Source organism: Salmo salar, chromosome ssa01, assembly GCF_905237065.1.
Source record: "Salmo salar chromosome ssa01, Ssal_v3.1, whole genome shotgun sequence".
In the NCBI taxonomy this organism is placed as follows: Eukaryota; Metazoa; Chordata; class Actinopteri; order Salmoniformes; family Salmonidae; genus Salmo; species Salmo salar.
This window is the reverse complement of record NC_059442.1, coordinates 38,748,092-38,773,596: the sequence shown is the minus strand read 5'-3', so window position 1 is coordinate 38,773,596 and position 25,505 is coordinate 38,748,092. Positions and strand designations below refer to the sequence as shown.

The window sequence follows — 25,505 nt, the reverse complement described above, 5'->3', positions numbered from 1 at the left end:
TTTTTGGTTACTACATGATTATTTCATAGTTTTGATTCCTTCACTATTATTCTTCAACGTAGAAAATAGCCAAAAAATAAAGAAAAACCCTGGAATGAGTAGGTGTGCCCAAACTTTTGACTGGTACTGTAGATATTTGGACTTGAGGACCTGAAATCCTGGGGACATATAATTGGCACAGTCAGCAGCCTTTACCGCTGCTCAAACGCTCTTCTTTTTATGGAGCATTACTCTTCTTCTACCACAGTGAAATTGTGAACCTACCATCAACTCTGAGTTTGAGTCAATTCTCAACTGTGCCAGAAAGCAATTTTCGAAAACGAGAAAAAAAAGAGAACAAGTTGGAATATGCTCTCTGCTGCAAAGCCTAGAAAAAAGGGCGGCTGAACTCAGTCCCTCACGGCTTTTGTGGCCGAGATATTTACTTTCAAACAGCACGGAGCATTTAAACCAAATTGCATGGATTATTTTGATCTCTCAGAGGAGGACTAAGGGTTGAAAATAAGTTGAAAGACTTGACTTGAAAAAATATTGTTTTCTGGATCGCATACCACTCTGGCATACTACTTAGAGTAATGTCAATGAAATGTAATATCTTATGGGGTGTCGGGTGTTCATAAGACACCTTGATCTAGCATTATTAAATTGGACATGAATGTTGTGCACCATATGCTGATCCAACTGGACCAAAAACAAAATGGCAGTTGGAACAAACCAACTGAAATGACTGAAGGTGACCTTCTGACTGACTCACCTGGATATCCTTACTCAGGGCGTTGATCCATGCATCCACTGTCTTCTTAATCCTGACTTCTTCTGTGGTGTCCCTGTAACACATGGATTCTTTACCATGCTGGAGCTGCAGCCAACGTCCCTACTTACCAACGGAATGTACATATCCCCCATCCACACCACATAACATAAATCACACATTATTGCTCTTCCCAGGACACTCAATCATATCAACGTCAACTCATAACACAGCACTTGATATGTTTCCATATGAGGAAACACTAACAAGACTATTAAGTATGTGTCATAATAACATGAATGGGTGGGTACTGTTCATGTTAACTAAACCGGTAGCTAGCTATATCCACTAGACTAGAGCATTGTCTGTCTACCCATATAAACACACACTTGGAACCAGATTATCTAGTATACTGTAATATACAGTAATATACTGTACTGTGTCATCATCACAACAGATCAATCCACTTTTTTTCCTACATCCAGCCATGTTATTTGAACTTTTTATTTTATCTTTAACTCTGCATTGTTGGATAAGGACCCGTAAGTAAGCATTTCACTGTTAGTCTACACCTGTTGTCTACGAATCATGTGACAAATACAATTTGATTTGACTTCATCAGCTATGGAAATGAAAACGGCAGAGCGATATAATCAGAGGGTATACTACATTATGCAGATCCCACTTTCTCCTCTCCTTTTGTATTTCTATAGCACCGTGCCAGCTATCCAGACAGAACAAGGAATAAGAGTTAGAGAGAGGGTACTGAGGCTTGACAGATTCGGACCAGAACTCAGAATCAATGCAGCAGCTCAGTGAGGAAAGCCCACCAGGGCTGCTGTGTGTGTGTGTTTACACAAGTGTGTAAGTGTGTGCGTGCGTGTTTGCGAGTCTGTGTGTGTGTGTGTGTGCGTCAGCCAGGCAGGGAGGCAGGGAGGCAGATAGCTCCTCATTTTGATGCTGAGGGGAGAGTCGCTGTCTCTGGGCAGAAAAATGCCATCTCCCTTTCCCTCTGAGATCCTGAGGAGTGAGAGAGGGGGGTCTGGTCTCTGCTGTGAGGTGAGCAGCTGGCTGGATTGGGAGGGGAGAGTGGAGGGTAGAGGAGGGTAGAGGAGAGGGAGTTGAGCTTTATTGACACAGACCCAAACCTCATTACCCATACAGATGAAGCTACCCTCTATGGCTGCGTTCGCTCCAAGCCCTGGTGTCTCTGAGTGTGATCTGGGATGGATCTACCTAATCAGGCGATGCCTCCAGACACAAAAATATATAATAATAATAATAATAATCTGTCACAGTTGCAGTGAAATGTGTTGTTTTCCAGGGTCATCCATAGTAGTACGGCGCCCCTAAAGCAAATAAGGGTTAAGTGCCTTGCTCAAGGGCACATCGACCGATTTTTCACTTTGTCGGCTTGGGTATTCGAACCAGCGACCGTTCGGTTACTGGCCCAACCGTCTAACTGCTAGGCTACCTGCCTGCTCAAGCATGTCAGTCATCAGTTCAGCATGTGACCTTCAATAAACGACTTGCTTCGAAAACAAACCTGTACTATTATTATTCTAGAATGCTCAAAGCCTGCCATTATGGTGGCATAACACCACCGCGCCTGATTATACCTTTATTGTAACAGGCTTGTCCATGATGGCAAACGTATCAACTGCTGGACAAAATTCTATGTAAAACATTTAAATGATAGCTGAAAGCAGAGGCCTGGGAATCACACAGCCAATATGCAATGATACAGATGGTAGGAAATTACCAGAACTAGGCCTAATGATAGTTGTCTGCAGGCATACTGTCCCCATTGGAACAGCATCAGGATATTCTCTGGAATATGAAAAACAGGAACAGTGCGTCACTGTCTATGAGGTCTAGCGGAGAGAGCACTACGATTCAACTATTCTGTAATCCAACACAGAAACAACAACAGACAAGGCTGCCTGAACCCCTGCCGAGAAATGTTTTGTTTGAAAAATTCAAACAACTGTCTGTGCCAACTGCAAAGGGTCGTGGACAAATGACTGTCTGCTTCTAATTTACAGACAGGGGATATCAGGACTCATATTTAAGCCAGAGACAACATGTGTCCAGCAGCAAAACGCTGAAGAAGCCAAACAAAAGAAATGAGAGGAAATCAATCTAATCGAGAACAGTTTTTGAAAAAGAACAAAAGCGCTGTGGAGTGGCGAAAGTGGAAGTAGTCCACCAACTCTAGGAACACAGATACTGCAGACAGGCAGAGACAGGTGTGGACCAGGGCCAGGACGCCCGTCCAAGTGTGTTCTCACTGAACCCACCTGGTGAGATATAACACAAGTAAACAAGAGCAAACTGTCACGCTTGTTTGAGCAATTGAGATGGAGGCACATTTTTGTTTGCAAATGGCTTCATTAATATGTTGTGTGGAAATAGATGGCATGCATTAAGTCACAGCCCTGCCTCATTTTGCAATGTCATGCAATACAAACGACTGAATCCATCAAGCAACCAACCAACCATCCAGCCACATTTGAGGGGGATGTCAAGCCATCCGCTACAGTTCCCTCCTCCTTACCTGAGCATCTGGCAGCCCCATCCTAGTCCCGTGACCTTTCCAACGAAGGAAAAGACTAACGCCATTATGCGGGGGAAGGGCTGCATCAATCAGTGCGTTTGTGTTGTCATGCTCTGACATTAGCTCAGAGCTGATTATCGGCCGGCTGCCATTTTGGAGATGATTAGCATACGAGCTGACATTTTGACTCAGGTTGGTTTCAGTTAATTATAATACAAGGTGGAGGGAGTAGTGTCCCACTGAGCCAACATAAAAAAAACACTGAAAACACATCACACCGTAGTAATGTGTGTTGTGTGGTTGCTATGCGATGACATCATCTGAGTAACCTGTTCACTGTACTTTCCTTTATGTTGAAATTCTATGGTTCCTCTCTTTGCCCGTTCTCTGGACAGACTAAACATTCACACCATGTATAATCCTTAGAATTAGAACACCATATTGAGTGAACCCATGCGACTCAATCAGTAAAATGACTGTGGTCTGAGAAGCTTTGTCCACTCTAGTAATTATATTTCTCTGGTGTAATCTAGCTTCTTCAGTGCGGGAGAGAATTAGAACCTATTTCTATGATTAGAAGAGCATTGAAAACTCCTGTTATATTATGGCTGTAATGAGAGAACTTTTCACCCAGAGAGAGACTCCGTATCGTTATGCTAAAGACTACTCCTTCCTGAAGGACCCCGTCTGTGTGCTGTGGACGTAAGGCAGCCAAACCTTCTCCATTTCAATGTTTAAACCACTTATTCCGCACTCCATTAGAGAGCGAGAGAGGAGACAGAGCTCAGCCTTGGGTGCTGCATCGCAAGCCATTAGGCAATCTCACCCACGTGAACTTTATTAATGTCACAATGAATCTCTAGGCATGAAAAGGCATCACTCCGCCACCACTCCATAAGATGAATGCAACGCTTCGGATGTGTAGCGGATATTTATACTGAACAAAAATATAAACATAACATGCAACAATTTCAAAGATTTTACTGAGTTACAGTTCATATAAGGAAATCAGTCAATTGAAATAAATGCATTAGGTCCTAACCTTTGGATTAGGCCTGGGAGGACATAGGCCCACCCACTGGGTAGCCAGGCCCAGATAATCAGAATGAGTTTTTTTCCTACAAAAGGGCGTTATTACAGAAATAAATACGTTATTACAGAAATAAATACCCCCCCAGGCGATCCCACAGGTGAAGAAGCTGGATGTGGAGGTCCTGGGCTGGCGTGGTTACACATGGTCTGCGATTGTGAGGCCGGTTACGTACTGCCAAATTCTCTAAAACGACGCTGGAGGCGACTTATGGTAGAGAAATGAACATTAAATTCTCTGGCAACAGCTCAGATGGACATACCTGCAGTCAGCATGACAATCGCACGCTCCCTCAAAACTTGAGACATCTGTGGCATTGTGCTGTGTGACAGAATGGCACATTATAGAGTGGCCTTTTATTTTGCCCAGCACAAGGTGCACCTCTGTAATGACTAGGCTGTTTAATCAGCTTCTTGATATGCCACACCTGTCAGGGGGATGGATTATCTTGGCAAAGGAGAAATGCTTACTAACAGGGATGTAAACAAATTTGTGCAAAAATAAAAACATGGGACCAACACTTTACATGTTATGTATATATTTTTGTTCAGTATACTTCAAATAACCTCTCTCTTTTATATGAGGAAGTGATTTGACCATTTTTTGGCTTGTTTGAAAGGCAGTAAACAAACAAACAAACACAACCAAACATCTCCTGAGATTTACAACGTTGATTAATCACAAAAGTTCTCCCTGGTCAGTTCTCCAGAAACAACATGGCAGGTTGGCCTACTGGATACTAATGTTGGCAAGGAAGGAAAACAACAATCAGTCAAGAATGAAAGAAATGACATTCATTTGTGTGCCATTACCTTACCATTAATAAGGTACCATTTCCCTGGGTAAAACCTCCTGGGTGCTCACCGTCTCTCAAGCAGACTCACTGAGAAGAAGGATAAGAGAGGGAAGCCCTGAGATGTCCCTACATGCCAAACATCTGCTACGTTACAGATTCTCACTGCTCACCACAACATTGCATGTCTAGCTATGCAAGGTGCAGTTGACCTCTAGAGATTCTGCCACGGCAGGTAGCCTAGCGGTTAGAGCATTAACCGAAAGGTTGCTAGTTCGAATCCCCGAGCAGACAATGTGAGAAATCTGTGGATCTGCCCCTTGAGCAAGGCATTTAACCCTAATTGCTCTAGGATCGCTGTCAATAATGGCTGATTCCATTTCACACCTCGCACTTGTACAGGTTACCCACTTGCAGTGAAACAGGACAAGTATAAGCATCCCCAGTTTCCAGTCAGACAGTCAGTCACTTCAGAGTCCACAACTCACATAGAATTTATTGGGTCGAGCTGAGAGCTGGCAGGGCAGCAGTCGTCTATGTCCCAAATGGCACCCTAATCCCTATGTAGTGCACTACTTTTAACCAGGGACCATGGGGAATAGGACGTCATTTGGGACGCAGCCTCTCCTCCCCACTGACAACTGCCTGTCATAGTGATTGTTCCATTTGGCTTAGACCTCCGCAGCCTCCAGTGTGCTCTCAACAGGAGATACACAGCTCTCAACAACGGAGCTCAGCGCAGGCAATCACTGCCCTGAATTCTCCCAATTTGCCCTCCACACATTTCCCACTTGACAACAACAACCCAAAATGCTGCGAGGACATTTATTATATTCAGAAAGTTTCTCCAGGGATAGATTTGCTTGAATGACCATGCTGTAGGACTGTTGGGCTTGTTATCCATCTTTAACATTTCTACCCTCACATTGGTGGTGATACATACTGGTGGTGGAGGGGAGGTACCTGAAACATTTAAACTGCTTAGAGTTCAAGAAAGGTTATATTAAGGAAATGATCTGTTTATGTCCATTAAAGCTTCAATCTTTAGTTGCCACTTCCATTGTTTTGACTGATAAATTAACGATAGGCTATACACCCATTGATTCTTGAAGAATATAACTTAGAAATGCCTCATGAGCTTAGTTCAACTGTCGTACCCCATCAGAACCCAGAATATTAAACTTGTTTTACTCCAATGTTTGGAAACAGGCTAATTTTGGCCCCAAGCTGCAGGGAGACCGGAGCAGTCCACCTGTGTGTTACCTGTTGCAGGAGAGTGCCTCTAACTGGGAGTGCAGGGTCTCTCCGTCTTTAGCCCTCAGTATGACCTCTACATTTTCCTCCAGGGTCTTCTTGTGTCGTTGGACCTGCCGGAGGACCCTCTCAGCATCCTCAAACATGGAGGGGCACGGCCGGCTCCGCTGCAGCAGGGTGGGGGTGGGCCTGGCGGGAGGCAGGGGGAGGACTGGAGGGAGCGCTACGGCCACCTCTTCCTGAGACTGTTGGGGGGGAGGGTGGGGGACCTTTACATGACACATACACAGTTCACCACAGAAACATATATTTACAAAGAAATATCTAGATTTCAACGGATATCTCGATTACCTTCTAAATGTACAGAAACCTAAATATATGGCTCTGGCTCCACACATTTCAACATTTGTCGGCTGGGCTTAGCTATTAAGTCAAAACCATTCAGAAGCATGAGAGGAGTAAAATATTGGGCGTGTCACAAGGAGAACAGTTTGGAAGAATATTTCAAGAAGAATCCATTACACTCCAGCTTGATTCTGGCTTTAATAACTGTCACTATCGGGCGACAGACAGCGGTGACAGAGAACGCTAGCCAGGCTCTCGCATCTGCTGCATCCACTACCAATAGCAATAGTTACTCCAAATCACCTTTTTCTGTGCTGATGAAAGAGACAGAGAGAGATAGGGACCCGTTCTGTTCCCTCTCTTTTTCTCCCCACCCATCACAAGGCGTTCCTTTCAGACAGATCTGATACAGCTGGAGACCTTGGCTGTTTCTTTCATCCTCCCCTCATCTTGTTCTCATCTCGTATATATATATTATATGAATCTGTGTGCCTGGCTGCCCTGCGTGGCTGCGTGGGGAGGAACAGACCACAGCCTTCCATCGTTAGCTAGCTGAGGGTCGTTTGATTCAGCCTCGTGCTTCCCCGTCGCTTTCGCAAATAATGCAAAATCAAAACCACTTACACGGTTATCAGACACCATTTCCCTCCTTTTGGGTATAAACGGGTTATTTGTCTCGTTCGTTTCTGTGGGAAAGGCATTTTCACAGCAACAGTGCACTGCAGTAAAGGGAGGAGGTTCGTCCTTGCTTTTCACATCTGCGCTGCTGACAGCAATTCAGGAATTCTGTCCGAAATGTGGCAACTGAAATAGTCTGGTGAGGTACAGCATGGGAGAAGAAATTCCCTAGTTGCCAAGTCAATCCCAGAACCTGTACAGAACAGGCATTGTGACAACACCAGAATGACCAAACTTAATCAGAATGCAGGTCAATGAGACACAGCCAATAGAGTACTCACCCAACACACCAATAGGCTAGCACAGGACCAACCAACCAATGCGACAACGGTCATCATTACTCTTTCTCTCTGTAGAAACAGCTATAGTGGTTGAATAATAGGCTTGGGGAAATCTCTTTCTGCTCTAGCCATTGTGCATTCTCCTTTGGTCCATGTGTAAAACAGAGATAACAACACCACTGATTTATCGCTTTAAGTCCATAAAATGGGGACACAGCTGAAAATGCAGGGATACAAGTGTGGCATTGTGTCTGTCCGCTGCTTGGCGGTGGCTTGGTATGGATGGATGGATGGACGGATGGCAACACAGACCGTACAACACAGAATGTAGGGAGGAAAACCTCCCTACCTCGTGAGGCTGGCACTGCAGAGGCAGGCAGGGGTTGCTATGGGAACCTACCATGGAGACGCAGGGAGGAGGGTGGTGGTGCATGGTGGTGGGTGAGGGGATAGTGGGCTGCTTGCTGCTGCTGCTGCTGCTGCTTGTGGTGTTGCTGGTCTTGGCTGATGCCGTCTCTCTGACAGTCTCTCTGCTCTCTGCAGCAGGAAAGGCCTCGCGAGCCTGGATGAGAAGGACAGTGGAACGCAACACAGGCTGTCTGAGTACCAACCGACTGACAAAAAGCAGTGTTGGTTGGACATGTTTCTCCGACTCAAAGTCATACTAGAGGATCTGCTCTAGTTGTAAGAGGCCACACTTGATCATTTGTGGGACACAGCAACGCTGTACTCATACACTTTCGTCATGACCAAGCATTCACAAATGTCATACACCACCAGAACGGGCGACCATTACATGATCGTGCCTGCCACTAAACCCCACTAGAAAAGAACTACTGCATTAAAACCTGGTGTGACAATGACAGGCATTCCATTTAATCCAGACACACAGCGAAGGGACCTGGGTGTCACTGCCTATTCTGAGGGCAGAGAGAGAGAGAGAGAGAGACACAGAGAGAGAGACACAGAGAGCGAGAGAGAGAGAGAGAGAGAGAGAGAGAGAGAGAGAGAGAGAGAAACGTGCTTCCTTCCTATTCTTGCAGCCCACAGACAGACATACAGACCGACAGGCAGACAGACTGACAGAGACAGCGAGACAGACAGGCAGGCAGACAGACAGCAGCAGGCCAAATAGCATTCACACCCTGCATGCTCAATTATATGCTAATGTATAATTTGCCGTGTGCCACATTATTCTAAGCTGATGGAATTTTTCAGCAGCGGCAGAGGCGTGCTCGGAAACTCAATTCCTGGTTGGCGCGGCAACGGGATCAGAGTGTAATAGACGGGAACAGGCGTCGGGCGGCTGTGGCAACGCGTTCGTTGGGTAAGGATGAAGAAGTGTTGTAATTTATTAAGGGGAGAGGAGAGGGAGAGGAGAGGGAGAGGAGAGAGGGTAGAAACAATAGAACACTGCTGTCTTGGTCATTGAAATACCAGACACACTTGTGTCTTGGCTTGATTTCATCAGTGGTAAAGGCACCAATTAGATTAGCAAAATCCCAAAGCTGAACACAGACGAGAGGATGATATTGGCCCACTTAGGGAAACAGGAAACAGGAAACGTCCTGACGGCTCTGTGTGTGTGTGTGTGTGTGTGTGTGTGTGTGTGTGTGTGTGTGTGTGTGTGTGTGTGTGTGTGTGTGTGTGTGTGTGTGTGTGTGTGTGTGTGTGTGTGTGTGTGTGTGTGTGTGTGTGTGTGTGTATGTGTGTGTGTGTGTGTGGTGCCGGGGTGCCTCCCGTCGTTCAGAGCAATAAATGGGTGCAGGGATAATCTCATTCTCCAGTTTGAATGTCTCCAATATGCCAATAATAGATTTAGGGGGAACTGAGCAGCACCAGCGATAACAGCTTATAGACTTGGTGCATTAGAATACAAAAGGAAAGTTAATGGAGAAGGCCACACAGAACTGGTGTAATGGGAAAGTCATTGTGAGGGCCTACAGCAGTTGACAGTTTTTCTCTTGACCTTGATTATCTTCTAGGAGAAAGGAAAACTGTTTGACAATAGTTTGGAGTTCCTCAAGGCTCTGTTCTCAGACCACTTTTGTTCTCATCATATTGCTACCAGTAGAGGTTATTCAAGGAGGCTTAAAATAGTGCAGGGAAAATCTCTATATACAGTATTCTTGATAAGATTGACAGTTGATAGTTCCTCTCAGTCAGTCCATCTCACCTGCAGCAGGGTCTGCATCTCAGTTTTGAGTCGTCCCAGGTCCTGAAGTGTATCATTGGCTCGTTTCACGGCTGAGCTGAGTTGCTCAGGAACCCCAAAGGATGATGGGAGGCCTGGCTGGTGACCTCCTCCTCTATGTTGGTGATTTGTGTCGCTGTGCTTCGCTAATGCTGCAATGACCAGCTCTCTAACCCCAGAGGTAACATTAGAGACCTCTTGCTGGTGTTGGCCTTCCCTGTAAGGAAATAAAGTGTGGGCGTTAGATGAAGAATGCTTCTATTGTTCATTTTCTTGTCAGATGACACAAATTCCATCTTTGCAGGCAAAACTGTCTGCAATGCCAATGCTATGACATCATTACAACTTTGCAATGATGGTATTACAAAATCAGAATGTGCCCGCTGAGCTTGGTCAGCTCATCCATTAGGAAAGTAGGAGAGGACAGCCAGCCTTCCTCCTTCCTTCCATCTGGCCTGGAGAAGTGTTTGCCCTTCAGGGAAGAGGGCCAGAGTGGTGGCACAGCACCAATAACATGACTCACACATAGGATAGCTTCCAAGCAGACTACGTAATGCTGTTGCTAGATCACTAAAGACTTCAATTGCATTAAGTGGCTGAGTAGAGTGAGTCCTGCTTTGGATGGAGGGGAAAGCCCATAGGGTCATTCAGAGGACAATGAGGCCGGCTGTCTTGTTATATGCCATACTTGGTTGAGACTCTAGTCCTCTAAAATATCCAATAGTAACAGGCTGTTATTAGCGTATGAAGAAAAAAAAACACATGAACTGTCCGTCCTTTTCCTGTACAGTGAGCCTCATTATTTACATTTCAGTTTCATATGAGTGATAATTGGCATACAATCAAATCTGTCTAACATTGGAGCTGAGAGCTGTGTTTACACTGGCAGGGATGGAGCCGATAATGAGTGGACTCCAAAGATCTGAGAGAGGGGGTTCATGGAGGTACAACCAAGGCCTCTCCGACTCTGTGCGTGTCCTTCAAATGAACTGTTTTCATAGTGTTGGGTTGCCAATTCACTGTGTGTTACTGACTGTGAACTCAATGGCTCCAATACTGCTGTGTCTGTCCACTTTTTTGAGAACTTAATCACACACACACAGTTTCCATTGAACTTCATCATAGTAACATATTTGAAATGATACAAAAGCAACTTCATCCACAGTAGACAGACTGTTATAATTGTCCCTGTCAGGTTCTACAGGCAGGAACAGAAGTGCCTACTGTGAATTGCCAAAACTGTCACACAAAAGTACCGCCATTGAAATCACAACGATCCTCTAGATTATTTTTGTCTTGTCACGTCGCAAAAAAATATATTTAAAAAGTAGGCCTTAATTTCTATGGTTTCACAGCGGGCGATGGAGATTTTGTTGATGCTTCTGCATAGCCGCGGGAAGTAGTTAGATTTATTTTTTTTTGCCCGCGCTGCAGACGGATATAGCGGTACGTTAATACAGGACAAGTAAAGGCCCTGTGTACTACTTTTGTAAAAAGAAAATAATGTACAACAACAAAAAAGAACGGAGAGAGAGATCACTGAGGCCTACACATTTTAATGTAGTGTATCCCACAGAGGGAAGGAGGAAACGAGAGAAGATGCGAGAGAGGCTAGCTGACATGTAAGGCTCCCGCTGAGCCGTGCTGACAATGCAAAGGTCACCATTGAGAGGCAGAGGCAGCGCCCATCCTCTGGGCAGGGTGCGTGTGAGTACTTATTTACAGTTCCCTCCTAAATTATTGGCAACCTAGATAAATATGAACAAAAAAGGCTGTTGAAAAATGTCATTGTTGTTTATCAGCTTGATTTTACAATCAAAATATCATATGAATCTAACCTTTACTTTAGTTTTTTTTTTATCTACAAAAAAACTAAAAGTAATCAATAAATATTTGTTTTATTCTAAAACGTGAGTGTCCCAATTATTGAAATTCTTATTAACAAAATCGAATTGATTAAGATGTGACTTTTTGAAGTTAATCTGAGTCTTTGGGAACTCTTAAGTGGTCATCCATGGCTTCCTGTTTCTCTGGGGTATAAATATGAGGTGACACCCAGGCTAAACTCCCTTAGTCATCCATCAACATGAGATAGGCCAGAGAACACACAAATGAAATGAGACAAAAAGGTTGTTGACCATAAATCAGGCAGTGGCTATAAAAAGATAGCTACACTCCTGAAAATACCCATATCCACTTTTAGGGCAATAATTAAGACATATAAAACAACTAGAACTGTGATGAACCTGCCTGGAAGAGGAGGCAGGTGTATTTTGCCCCCACGCACAGTAAGAAGGATGGTTCAAGTGGCATTATAAAATCTCCAGGGATCACAGTTAGAGAATTGCAGAAGTTGGTTACATCTTGGGGTCACCGAGTCTCCAAAACTACAATTAGACGCCAAGTTATTTGGAAGGGTTGCCAGAAGAAAGCCTCTGCTGTCACCAAAACACAAACGTAAGCGCCTGGGGTTTGCTAAATGTCCTTGGAACTTTGATTGGAATCAGGTTCTATGTTCTGATGAGACTAAAATAGAGCTTTTTGGAAACAAACACCAGAGGTGGGTTTGTCATAAAAAGAGCCATGGTCATGCAGAAAATAATCTAATCCCCACTGTGAAGTACGGTGATGGATCTGTAATGTTGTGGGGCTGTTTTACTTCCAAAGGCACTGGTAACATTGTTAAGATACATGTCATCATGGACTCCATCAAGTACTAGGATATTTTAAGCCAAAACCTGTCTGCCTCTGCCAAGAAGCTAAAACTGGGTCGTCGTTGGATATTCCAGCAGGACAATGATCCAAAGCATACCTCCAAATCCACACGAAAATGGTTCACTGACCATAGAATCAAGCTTTTTCAGGCCATCCCAGTCCCCTGACCTAAACCCCATTGAAAACCTGCGAGGTGAACTGAAGAGGAGAGTCCACAAGTGAGGACCAAGGACACTGATTGATCTGGACAGTTTCTGTATGGAGGAATGGTGCAGAATCCCTTCCTATGTGTTCTCCCACCTCATCAAACATTATAGGAGACGACTCAGAGTTGTTATCTTGGCAAAGGGAGGGTTCACAAAGTATTAAATGTTCTTTCAACAATTTAAACTAAATTAAAGTTTAGACTCATATATTTTGAGTGTAAGATCAAGCTGATAAACAATGGCATTTTTTCACAGATTTTTTTGTTCATATTTACTTAGGGTGCCAATAATTCAGGAGGCAACTGTATTTAACAGAACGGTGTGCTGCCGTGTGGGTACCAATCATCCTGTCAACTTTTGGAGCAGAAAAGGGCTCTGCAGCACGCGTCTCTGCAGCACGCGTCTCTGCAGCACGCGTCTCTGCAGCACGCGTCTAGCAACCCTGGAATCTTCACAGTACTGCCTTATACAATACCCAGTCCACTGGCCCTGCACTCACAACTTCATTCTGTAGGGAGGGTAAGATTTTTTTGACACATCTCAAAGAATCTTACAGATTAGGAATGTTCTGACTCAAACTGACAAAGGACAGGATTTACTCTGGATGCGTAGCAGTGACAGGTATTGTGTACTTGACATTCCACTCCATTCCAAGAGATTGCAATCCTAGCGTCCAGGCTAAAACAGAGAAGTATTGCTAGGACGGCAGCATCTCTACTCAGTATACTAAGTCCTCTTCGGCGGTAGAACCATGCAAGTCAGATCAGCTGTGTGGGGTTTACAAAAACATGTAATAATGTATTCAGTTTTTTAGTGCTGGGCGGGAATATGATACACATTGGGATTTATGTAAGCAACTGAGGAAAATGTATGCATAAATGATACAAGGTAAACTTCAAAGGGAAGGAGAATCTAACAACCTCTGAGCATTGTCAGACTTTTAGATCCATGGACTAACATGGAACATGTTGTAAATGTCAATCTTCACACTGGCGGCCCGTCATTCAGGGGAGGTGGGGGAGAGCCCCACCTGTTTATCTAAAAGAAAAAATTAAAAAGACATGTTCTGCATGTTATTTTGGTATTAATACGTGTCACATATCAGTTTGCAAACAATGTAAAAAACAAATAAAAAATAAATAATCATTGAGTTAATAAAGCCGAATACAAACATGGTATTTTTTTCATGAGTAAGGCAGCTCCAAAATGCAGGTGTTTCAGCCTAGCTCAGTGCTTTCTGTGGTGGTGGGGCAGCCAGTGGAAAATACGGAGCGTAGGGATTGGTAATGTTCTCTAGTTGTGCCGTGACTGGCTCAGTGTTCTGTCACTCATGGGGACACTACGTCACCGCAAAATCTACAGGGAGAGTTCGAAAATTCAAGCCCCTTGGGTGTTACCATAGAGTTACATTAGAATTGCCCATCCAAGAATAAAATGACGTCAAAACACGAGCTTTGATTGGACTGATCATGTCAACATCATACTTTCAAAATCTTAGCTAGCAAGCTAGACAAGAAGTCAAAGTCATGAATCACATCGACAATCTACAGTCATCCTTTTCAATCCGTCATATGAAGAGAAATTATAGATAAAACATCAGTGCTCATCGGCCATTGGACATAAACATCACACAACAAGCTGGGAATCACAAATTCAACAATGAGTGGTTTGGAAGGAATCAGTGGCAAACTGCAAGTGTTGCAAATCAATCACTAGCCTGCTATTCATTGGAGTGGGTGTGTGGTCCAAGTCTGGGTTTAAGGGTCTCTTTTACAAGCTTAAGAGGATAAACATTCACATGCCATGGGCCAGAAAAGGTTGAATACATTGGCCATGCTGTGAATCCAGCATGACTTCTGCTGCGTTCAAAACAACTGGAAACTCGGAAATCTCAGACATCAGTGAGTTCAAGACACCTGGGAACTCGGGGAAAAAAACGAGCTCTGACTGGAAAAATAAGTTTTGAACAGTCATCCAACTCGGAATTCCAAGTCGGGAACTCGGGCCTCTTTCTAGAGCTCCGACAAGAAGATCATTGATGTCATTATTCTACCTTTCTTTTTTCCGAGTTCCCAGTTGTCTTGAAAGCACCATCAATCCAGAGAATGCCAGACTTTCATGACAAAAGACAAAATTTGCCCAAATGGACCGCCGCACAACCTTTCTGTTCAAGTGAGCACAGCACAACAAGATGAGTCCAAACATGTCTTGTATGCTGCTTCATAAGATGATGTAATATGCCAGGGAGATATGTATACTGTAGCTAAGAAAGTAATACTAAGTGTATGTTGTGTAGTAAGCTGTTAGTAGCCCGTGTGCCTCACCCTAATTATATGGTCCCTTTCCCCCTCATAACTTAGCCTACTGTTCTGACTTGGTGGTGCACATGTAGCCCATAGCCTATTTTAGAGAAATGTAATCATTGAATAATGTAAGAGCATTCATTGTCTGCTTATATGCCACCTTTATTTATCCTATGGCTCTGACAGGGAGAATACTGTAAGAACGGCCCACGTTCTGAATTCTGTCGCTGTCCATTTCAAAAGTGCTGAACAAATAGTTATATTGACTACGTCCGTCCTAGCTCGCTCATCAATGTCTTAATCGAAATGACGGATTGCTCCTTATCCGCTCGTCGTCCCCTTATGCCATAGTTTGTACATCTGAATTGTCAGTAGAAACCACATTTGTTCAAGCAAGTCAGCCATATCAGGCAGTAAATGAGGCTGAATGAACTGTTTCGCTGCCAGACAAGGCTCCGCTGATAACCAGGTGTAGCAGAGGTAAGAATTCACTCCATGGTGCTGAATAGAAAGCTCTGCTGTTGAGACAGCTTTATGTAGGCCCTAACAGTTTGTGGGCACCGTTACATTGCAAATAACATATTGTTTAGTGTTGTTATGTAGTGGCTTTGCTGGAATGCATAAAAATATTTTTACTTGCTAAAATCACCACTGTAATCACATAATGATGTGTCTGTTCTGCCCTCAGTTCTGCCCTCAGTTCTGCCCTCAGTTCTGCCCTCTGAGGGAGACCCAGAAGAAGTAGCGTTGGTTCCTTCATTTCCCTTTCGGGGGCGTTCTGTTCTCTTCCAATAAATAAACATTAAGGCAGAATGTCATGCTATCTGTCTAGTGCTGATGTATCCCACTCAGTAAGATGTTTTCGATCAGCCTTAAGACGTCTCAAAATGAGCTAATCCGTTTGAAGAGCGAGAGTGCCTTGTTGACGCCAGCCTTTTTGATCTTGCTCAAATTGATTAGGGTGGAGATACAGGGACTCTGAGACAAAACGTCCTGTTAGAGGTCACCATATGCAAATGTCTACTCTCTCCCTCTCCCCTTCCATAGGAAATGCGTTCAAATAGAACAGATTGTTCAACTCACTCAGGCAACGTCTGAAATGGCACCCTGAAACGGTTAGTGCACTACTTTTGAATAGGGTGCTATTTCAGACACCACTTTTTCCTACAAGCTGTTGACAGCTGTGCGTGCAGCCATGCATGTGTGCCTGTGTGTAGAACCTGATCATAAAATCATTATGGAGGTAAAGAAATGATCCCACGTTGACAGGAAATCTATATGTTGATAATGGGGTTTTTTTGAAAGTCGATATGAGAACAAGATCTACATTACATTTCTGTCTTGTTATACAACACATGTTGGGTTGGAGCTAGAGGTCTTGGTCAATCCTTCGCCACGTCTCAGTGATTTCTATACTAACGGATCTACTTGATTATTGTCAGCAGCTTCTTAAATTTCACCTCATGGTCATACATTGTCTTTCTCTCTGGTAACGAGGGAAGACCGTTCTGTATTGTACTGAGCACAGCCCGTTTCTCTAGCTAGCCCTTCTCTCCTGCAGAGGCAAACACACACACACACACACACACACAACTTAAAGTGGTATCTGGTGGACAAAAGAGGGGAGATACCTTCAGCTAAAAGGGATGAAAAAGAATGGGTTGTTGATGGAGTGAGGACCGTGCCAGATGTGAAGGAGAGACTTCCCACTGCTTTCCTTTCCTCCGAAAAAGGTAGAACGAGGACTCGTCGCCATGGGGACAGTTTCAAACGTCTCTCTCTTTGTGAGTGCAAAGGAGAGGTGTCGAGACAATTCATATCCCATTCGTAAGCCAGATACAGTATTTATAGATGGAACTATGACACATGTAGAGTGGGTGTGAGGTGAGGGGGATGTCTTTGACAAACCAGTGTCTTCAACAAATGATGAATGAACCACATAGGGAAAAAGCTGAAATTATTCTAAACATAATATAATACATCCGATAGGTTAGCTCTTAAAACATCTGTCTTTGTGAGTTCTACGTGTGATCCTCTACCGCACCCCGCCCCCTTGAACATTGGGATTATTTTGACCTCTTCCTAAATCCATTCTCATCCTGCCTCCCATTCCAACATGTGGTCATTACTCCCACCACCACCAGAATAGCTGCTATTATCTTATCAATATCAGAGGCGTATCAGGGAGCCTGGTGGTGGTCTCACCCTCCACCCTCTCTGCTCTGGTGTTTTCACGTGTGTCTTTTCCTGTTGGCAAGCTGCACCATCCACCATCCAGGGCCGTCATATCCCCATTCCTCTACCTTGGCTGCCACAGCACCAGCACTCCCCAAACGCCCCCCAATCTCATTGAAACGTTATCATCAAGCAGCACATGTTTGAATTCCAGCCCCTCTATGTCCAAGTAAATCAAATCTACCAGATGTGACCTCATCTCCATAGTTTACGTTGATCACCTGATGCCCCGGCAGCTATTCTAGGAACACCAGCCACTCCTCCGGCTCAATGTTGTTCCCTCTAGGGTGGCGTCACTGGTGTAACTCAGCCTGTTGAGCCTGACTGTTTGCAGTGGCCAATGCCTTTGTAGTCAAAACCATTCAACATCTGTTTCATTTTTACATAAAAAGGCCTGGGTTTAGTTTATCCAATTTGTGCTGTGATATCTGGAGCCTGGACTATGAATAACATACTTTGATCACACAAACATTCATCAAACACATTTTATTCAACCCCAGAGCTCTGGGTAACTGATTCCCCGATTCCTGGCTATTATGGGACCTAGGGCTGACCGGTATACCATATTCTACAATATACCGATTTGGGTTTTTACTTGACCTTCTATAACGGAATTTGTTTGGTTTGTTAAAAGTGATACGCAACTCCGGCGCGTGTAATATCCGTTTATATAAATCAAATCAAATTTGATTTGTCACATGCGCCGAATACAACAGGTGTAACCTTACAGTGAAATGCTTACTTACAAGCCCTTAACCAACGATGCAGTTTTAAGAAAATACCCAAAAAATGTAAAATTAAAAAAGTAAGAGATAAGAAAAACAAATAATTAAAGAGCAGCTGTAAAAAACAATAGCGGGGCTATATACAGGGGGTACCGGTACAGAATCAATGTGCGGGGGCACCGGTGTTGAGGTATTTGAGATAATGATGTAGTCTATGACTAGGGTGGCTGGAGTCTTTGACAATTTTTAGGGCCTTCCTCTGACACCGCCTGGTATAGGAGGTCCTGGATGGCAGGAAGCTTGGCCCCAGTGATGTACTGGGCCGTACGCACTACCCTCTGTAGTGCCTTGCGGTCGGAGGCCGAGCAGTTACCATACCAGGCAGTGATGCAACCAGTCAGGATGCTCTCAATGGTGCAGCTGTAGAACCTTTTGAGGATCTGAGGACCCATGCCAAATCTTTTTAGTCTCCTGAGGGAGAATAGGTTTTGTCGTGCCCGCTTCACGACTGTCTTTGTGTGTTTGGACCATGTTAGTTTGTTGTTGATGTGGACGCCAAGGAACTTGAAGCTCTCAACCTGCTCCACTACAGCCCCGTCGATGAGAATGGGGGCGTGCTCGGTCCTCTTTTTCCTGTAGTCCACGATCATCTCCTTTGTCTTGAGTTTACTCCGTTTGATACTGGAGTCATCTTTCTCCCTCTCCTGCTGCATGCACTCAAGGAGCGAGCAGTTGCTCGACCACGGAGTCACGAGCACTTTCTTGCATAAGATGTTGGTGAAAACGATTCTGCTTTCCACAAGCCCATTCATTCACACTCAGGTGGTGTAGCCTTGCTCATCCTATTGTAGCCTGATGCCGACCCGGCTTTGTAGTCAGAACCATTCAACGTTTCCGCTTTATATGACATCAAAAGCCTGGATTTGGTTTAGCCAATTATTTTCAGTGGAGTCTGAACTGAAAATACCATACTTTGACCACACACACACACACACACACACACACACACACACACACACACACACACACACACACACACACACACACACACACACACACACACACACACACACACACACACACACACACAACCACATTTCATTCAACCCCAGAGCTCTGGGCAAAGTGAAATTGGATATCATGAATGGTTATAGTCATTTCTTTCCATGCACTGATAAAAGTAGGGGTTGCTGAGAAGCCCCTTCTCAATGTAATTTAAAAGCAATTTCCCTGAATATATCAGTGAGGTGTTGGACCTTCAGGGTCCTGAACAAGGCAGAATTGACTGAATTTTCATGATAACGATGAAAAGGGAGGAAGTAAAATCAATGTTGTTATCAAGGTGGTCAAGGTCACTGTATGAATTAATGATGCTCAACATAGCAACTGTATCCCAGGGGAACAACGCGGCATGTGGGATCTGTCGTCTGCTGCCTCATACTGAGGAGACACGCACGCATGCGCACACAGACACAAACACACAAACAACCCACAGAAACCCTGTTCAATCGGTGCAGCCATCATAACTCTGCTATTTTTCTCAGTAATTCATGACAAAAACAGTGTTGAACAGTAGTCATCCATTAATCTAGTGAGATGACACAAACACATTTCAAAGCACAAAACATGTATCTTGCCTGGTGGTTTTATATATACACTGGACAAAAATATAAACGCAACAAATTCAACGATTTTACTGAGTTACAGTTCACATAAGGAAATCAGTCAATTGAAATAAATTCATTAGGTCCTAATCTATGGACTTCACATGACTGGGCAGGAGTGCAGCCATGGGTGGGGAGTCAGGCCCAGCCAATCGGAATGAGTTTTTCCCCATCAAAAGGCTTTATTACAGATGGAAATACTCCTCAGTTTGATCAGCTGTCCGGGTGGCTGGTCCAGACAATCCCGCAGGTGAAGAAGCCGGATGTGGAGGTCCTGGGCTGGCATGGTTACACGTGGTCTGCGGTTGTGAGGCCGGTTGGACGTACTGCCAAAGTTTAAAACGACATTGGAGGCGGTTTATGGTAGAGAAATTAACATTAAATTCTCTGGCGACCACTCTGGTAGACATTCCTGCAGTCAGCATGCCAATTGCACGCTCCATCAAAACGGCACATTTTAGTGTGGCCTTTTATTGCCCCCAGCACAAGGTGCACCTGTGTAATGATCATGCTGTTTAACACCTGTCAGATGGATGGATTATCTTGGCAAAGGAGAAATGCACACTAACAGGGATGTAAACAGATGTGTGCACACAATTTGAGAGAAATAATCTTGTTGTGCTTGTGGAACATTTCTGGGATCTCTGATTTCAGCTCATGAAACATGGGAACAACACTTTACATGTTGTGGTAATATTTTCGTTCAACGTAGAATCAAGCGTGAATGAGAGAGAGAGAGAAGCTGTGGGGTGGGTCCGAGGAGCCAGGGAGAGAAAGACTCAGAACAAAAAGGTATATGGATGCATTAGTATTCTACTCACTACTGTGTTCTGGCCACACAGCCCTCCCCTCATCCTAGCCCAGCACTCAGCAGCTTACAGCACACACAACCCACCCACACACACACGCTTGTTATTAAAGCGCATCCGTCCGTCAGTCCGCCCAATAGACGCATTCCTCATTCATATTTATCTGTGTTAATATATAGCTCAAGCATTTTTTATGACTGTATAGGTCCTTTTTATATAACAAATGGGGGCATGCGGACAGATGGATGCTGGCCATACATATTTATGTTTGTCTTGGAGTGTTTTTCGGGGGCGTATTTATTCTGGTGGCTGGCAGGCAGGCTGCTACTTAATCATAGAAAATGTGGATTTAGTTCGTCTCTCCCAAGGCAGAAAGTCCCAACTAAGCATTATGCTGTGCTGCTGGATAAAGAGGCTGGAATTATGCAGCGGGCATAACAGACTCCTTCTTCCTCCTAAATATAAACACACTCATGGAACGCATCATAATGGGGCTTCTTATCGCAGGCCGCATCTCTGAATTTAACCCTTTCCATCCGTCCACATTGTGCTGCTGCGTCCTTGGACTACTAACAGACTACCAACAACCATCCCTCCCTCTCCAAGTCCTCAGTCCCCAATTCAATGTATGAATATTGTAAATGAATAGGCATCGGTAACAGTGATGAGTAGGTTTTAGCACTACACATAAAGCCATGTGTGTATTACCACAACCAAGGAGGGCGTGCAAGGCCAGTGTGTCTCATCTAACTAACTGCAATAATATGGCGCAGAGAGTTAGCTAGACAAAAGGATAATTGTGTATTTGCAATTCCAACTGCCTAAAATAGTTCAATACATAAACCCTTAACATACAGCATTGCAGAATTTGTAATAGGTAAAATCCTAACAGCTTCCAGATCTGCCTATAGTAAGGGACGCCGTAGCCATGTGTTTTGGCTATGAACAGAACAGTACAAGCTGATTTAATAGCTGCACATCGGTTTAATGGGGCAAGCAGGCAGGGAGGGACGGCCTAATATAGTGAGTGAGAGGCCTGCCTGCTCGTCAAAGGACCCGCTGTATTTAACAGGCTGTCTGGGAATGGGACTGTGACTGGCCGGGTATGGCAGGCAGGCAGAGTTATACTACACATTACAGGGAGTGGAACTGAACACAGGCCTGAGTACTGCAGAGCCAGAGACGCTCTTAAATACATCATATCTACCGCAGATTGGAAAAAAAACACACTCCTCAATGAATGTCTTCACACCACAGTGAGTCTCTCTGTCTTTACAGCCCTGTGCCCTGGCCTGCACTGCCAGGCTGGTAAAACACACCCACCCATCTATCCAAAAGCATTGGTCCTATCATCAAGTGCTGTGGTGATTCATTCAGTGGACGTGAACCTTAGGGGACGAAAAGGTCTGTTATTGCCACCTCCTCCCGATTCCATTTTCTGTCCGTCTATCCCTCCCGTCAGTCCCCTCCTTGTTTTTCTCCACCTCAACATGTCCTCCTCTCTCCTGCATTTCAATTTCCTCTCCTCCCCTCTCAGAAAGACAAACGCTCACTTGTAAGAGGCATCTCCTAGTCCTCCCCATCACCGAGAGGATGCGCCAGTGGCAGAGGCAGCAGCATATTAGCATACCTCAAAGGCGAGGCCAGGGAGCCATTACCTAGCAACAGAGCTGGCTGTGATTGGCTGAGGAGACATTAACTGCCAAGTGGGTTTGGGGCAGACTGGGACCAAGCGGCTAAATGAGTAAGCGGGGGGCTATTTCTGCCCGTGTCATCTCTGCTCATCACATCAAAATGACATTGGCTGGCTGCTCCTCCCCCCCCCCCCGTGCAGAGAACAGAGCAGCGACGGAGAGGAGCGGTACAGAGGACACCAGAGCAGTCTTCCCATTGACTGACTGAGGCTGAAGGGGTAGCAGACCGGAACGAGCCGCAGCAGTAGAACCAGCAGCAACCAGACATCCATCTATCCTTCTGTTCTTTCTTTCTCTTGTGACCCAGCCACCATGGCTACAAACTAAGGTATTCTACTCCACAGCTGATTTCTGAGCCTTAACGTCTCATTTCTTCCACAACCTCACCCATCATCATAACACACCTAATCGAAAGTCGTGCCAGAGTCCTCTCTCCGCTTGGGTAACCCAAGAGGCTGTTAACCAAACAAACCCAACAGACCGGCCCTGTTCAGGCCATGTTTGGCGGACTGTTCCGGTCTCCCCTGCAGCATTGGGCCAGAATTAGCCTGAACCACAGCTCTGTTAACATGACTGGTAGAACGGACAGAACTGGGCACACACACACACACACACACACACACACACACACACACACACACACACACACACACACGGTCAGACAGTAGGCAGTAGTGCTGTAAGATAACAACTATTTACTTTGGGAACTGACAATCAGTATTCTACAGTGGTTTCCAAAGAAACACGGGGTATGATGGACTAAGCAGTTTGGAGAGAATACAGCAGGAATACCACAGATGCTCTCTTATACCAGAGGCTTGAAACTTGGAAATGTCTGTTGCCTAGAAATACCAGAGACTAAGTGTATCCACTGTCTTCAGGTAAACAGAGCGCAGGCTGTGGGGGGTGAGCAGTGGTCCAGAGAGGGGTGAGAGGAGAGGGGGGGGGCAGGGGGATGAACAGAGCTCCATTAATCACACTGGAGGGGGAGGCAGTACAGACGACAGACAGGCAGGGAGGCTGCAGCACACTGGCTGGATGCGTCATGTGGCTGGACAGTGGACGCACTACCGTGGAATGGCCTGTAGGAGTCCTCCTGGCAGTGTACACAGGCAGTTCTGTGTTGGCCACTGTGAGGGAATGTATTAACACTTAGTACACTGGCTGGTAGCATTTTAGAGATGAATGAGCCTCATGAATCTGAAACATGACCTCAGATGAGCAATTACTATTTTACCTCCGGAATTAACTAACCAAGACGAATCTTGTCTGCGTCCCAAATGACACACTGCTCCCTTTACGGTGCACTACTTCTGACCATTCCCCATAGGCACTATATAGGGAATAGGGTGCTATTTAGGACACCGCACCCGTTTCCTTGTTGTAAACCAGGAAAGCGCCATGTTCATTTAGCGTCGTTCTGGCTGACTTTCTGTAATGTCTTTTACACCTGGGTAGCGCTGAAACACACGCATCCTTTCTCAACTGGAGTAGAGACCTGGTCAGGTCAGATGTGCTATGCATTGAGACCTATCCATTCATGACAAAAACAGGCCTCCCATCGCATAATGGAACATGCTCACTAACTGGCTCTGTTATCATGTCTTTCTCTTACAGGCTGGAGCAGCACACAAAACGAGTCATTTTTCATATTCAGAATCCATCACAAAACCCCCCATTATAATCAGGTGCTGTAGTGATCAGGTTTTTAAATGAATCCGAAAGATAGCAGAGCTCACAGGATGCTGCAGACTATCATTCACCTTGTCATTCAAATTCATTCTGGAGGGAGAAAAAGCGCCAGTAGAAAAACACAATCCTTTGGAGAGTATTGAGGTAAAAAACAACATTTAAAAAAAACACCCCCACGCCATCCAATCAGCATCACCCGATGGCTCTGTCGCCATGGTAACAGGCATCTGGTGGAAGCGGTGCGGTGGCTCGGTTAGTGCACAACAGTTCATGACAGAGACGATGTACTATTCTCTTTACCGCAGGTAGCTAGGGGGTTACTGCAGGAGGACGGGAGGAGGCTAGAGCTACCCTTCGTCTTGATTTATAATAGTGCGTGTGTATAAAAAATGTGAAGTAATACCTTAATGCTTTCAATCAGGAAATGGAATTCTATAATGGCATGCTGCTTGAAAAGTAATCCCCCCTTGCAATCAAAATAACTACATGCCATACACAGATGCTATTACTTGGCAGTTAGGTAACTAGTTATATACCTTACTGCCAAGTACTCCTTGTGATAGATGTCAACTGGCACTTCCATCACTCACAAATTATCATTATGAGTACATAACAGTTATTCTCCTACATCCTTCATGTCATACAGCACATCACCATGCATGAAATGACTATTTACTATGTACATATTTCATTTATTAGCAGATCTGTTTTCCAGTACCAAAAAGGTACAGAATCAGATCAGCATATAGCGAGCGGCGTGCTGTATGTTGACCTCTAGGGAAAGTTGCAGCTCATTTGTGCGAAACCACCAACCATCAAATTTCAATAGTATGTAGCTAGCGGAGCGAAAGGGGAAAGGAGTGGGGCTCAGGCAGCAACCCGATGCCGCTGACTGCTGCAAAACAGAACAGGCTACCGTCTTTATTAGCCGGACAGGGAAGGTATGGCTCTTTGTCTCTCATATAAAAGAACATGTGTTTTTGGCACAGAGGGGGCAGTCCAGGCCATCCAAGACTCTACTGCTGCTTGAACACATCGACACTCTCTGAATACATAATGTACCAGTCAGTCCCAAACTGTGCTTAGAGCCCAATGCTGTTACCCCCATAGCAGCCAGCCCCAAACTACACCATTTTGCAAGACACATTTCTATGTAGTGTATTACATCAAGAAATAAGGTCTGAATGTGAAAAGGCTACTTTCTTTGAAAAGTATTAACAGCGTATTTCTAAACTAAATTCTATGGAAAGTAGCGGTATTTATTAGTTCATGCCAGAAACCCAACAAGGATCATTGAAACTTTCATTTTCAAAGACTTTTGTCAGCTGTATGAGGAAGTGCGAGAGGAAGTCTGCCACGTCTGCTGTTTGACAGTAGATAGACAAGACAGGCAGCTAGCTATAGCACCTCAATTAGCATCAGCCATCGCAGCCTCATTCACACAACAGATGTTTGGAAAGAGAGGGAACAATCCACACTTGACCCAGGTGACGAGATGATGAAGGGACTCGGAGGGAGG

At 44.8% G+C, this 25,505-nt stretch overlaps 1 protein-coding gene across 2 annotated transcripts in view; it reads right to left on the bottom strand.

Annotated features, from left to right (window-relative positions):
• kiaa0586 (KIAA0586 ortholog) overlaps positions 1-25,505 on the bottom strand; it is a 114,562-nt gene that overhangs the window by 58,274 nt on the left and 30,783 nt on the right. The window contains exons 10-13 of one of the 2 annotated variants that reach the window (XM_014194643.2): positions 9,926-10,160; positions 8,150-8,311; positions 6,455-6,690; positions 755-827 (exon numbers count right to left, since the gene is read on the bottom strand). In XM_014194643.2, the coding sequence (XP_014050118.2) occupies positions 755-827; positions 6,455-6,690; positions 8,150-8,311; positions 9,926-10,160 (706 nt within the window). The remainder of the gene's footprint in view (positions 1-754; positions 828-6,454; positions 6,691-8,149; positions 8,312-9,925; positions 10,161-25,505) is intronic. The other variant, XM_014194653.2, reaches the window with a different exon arrangement.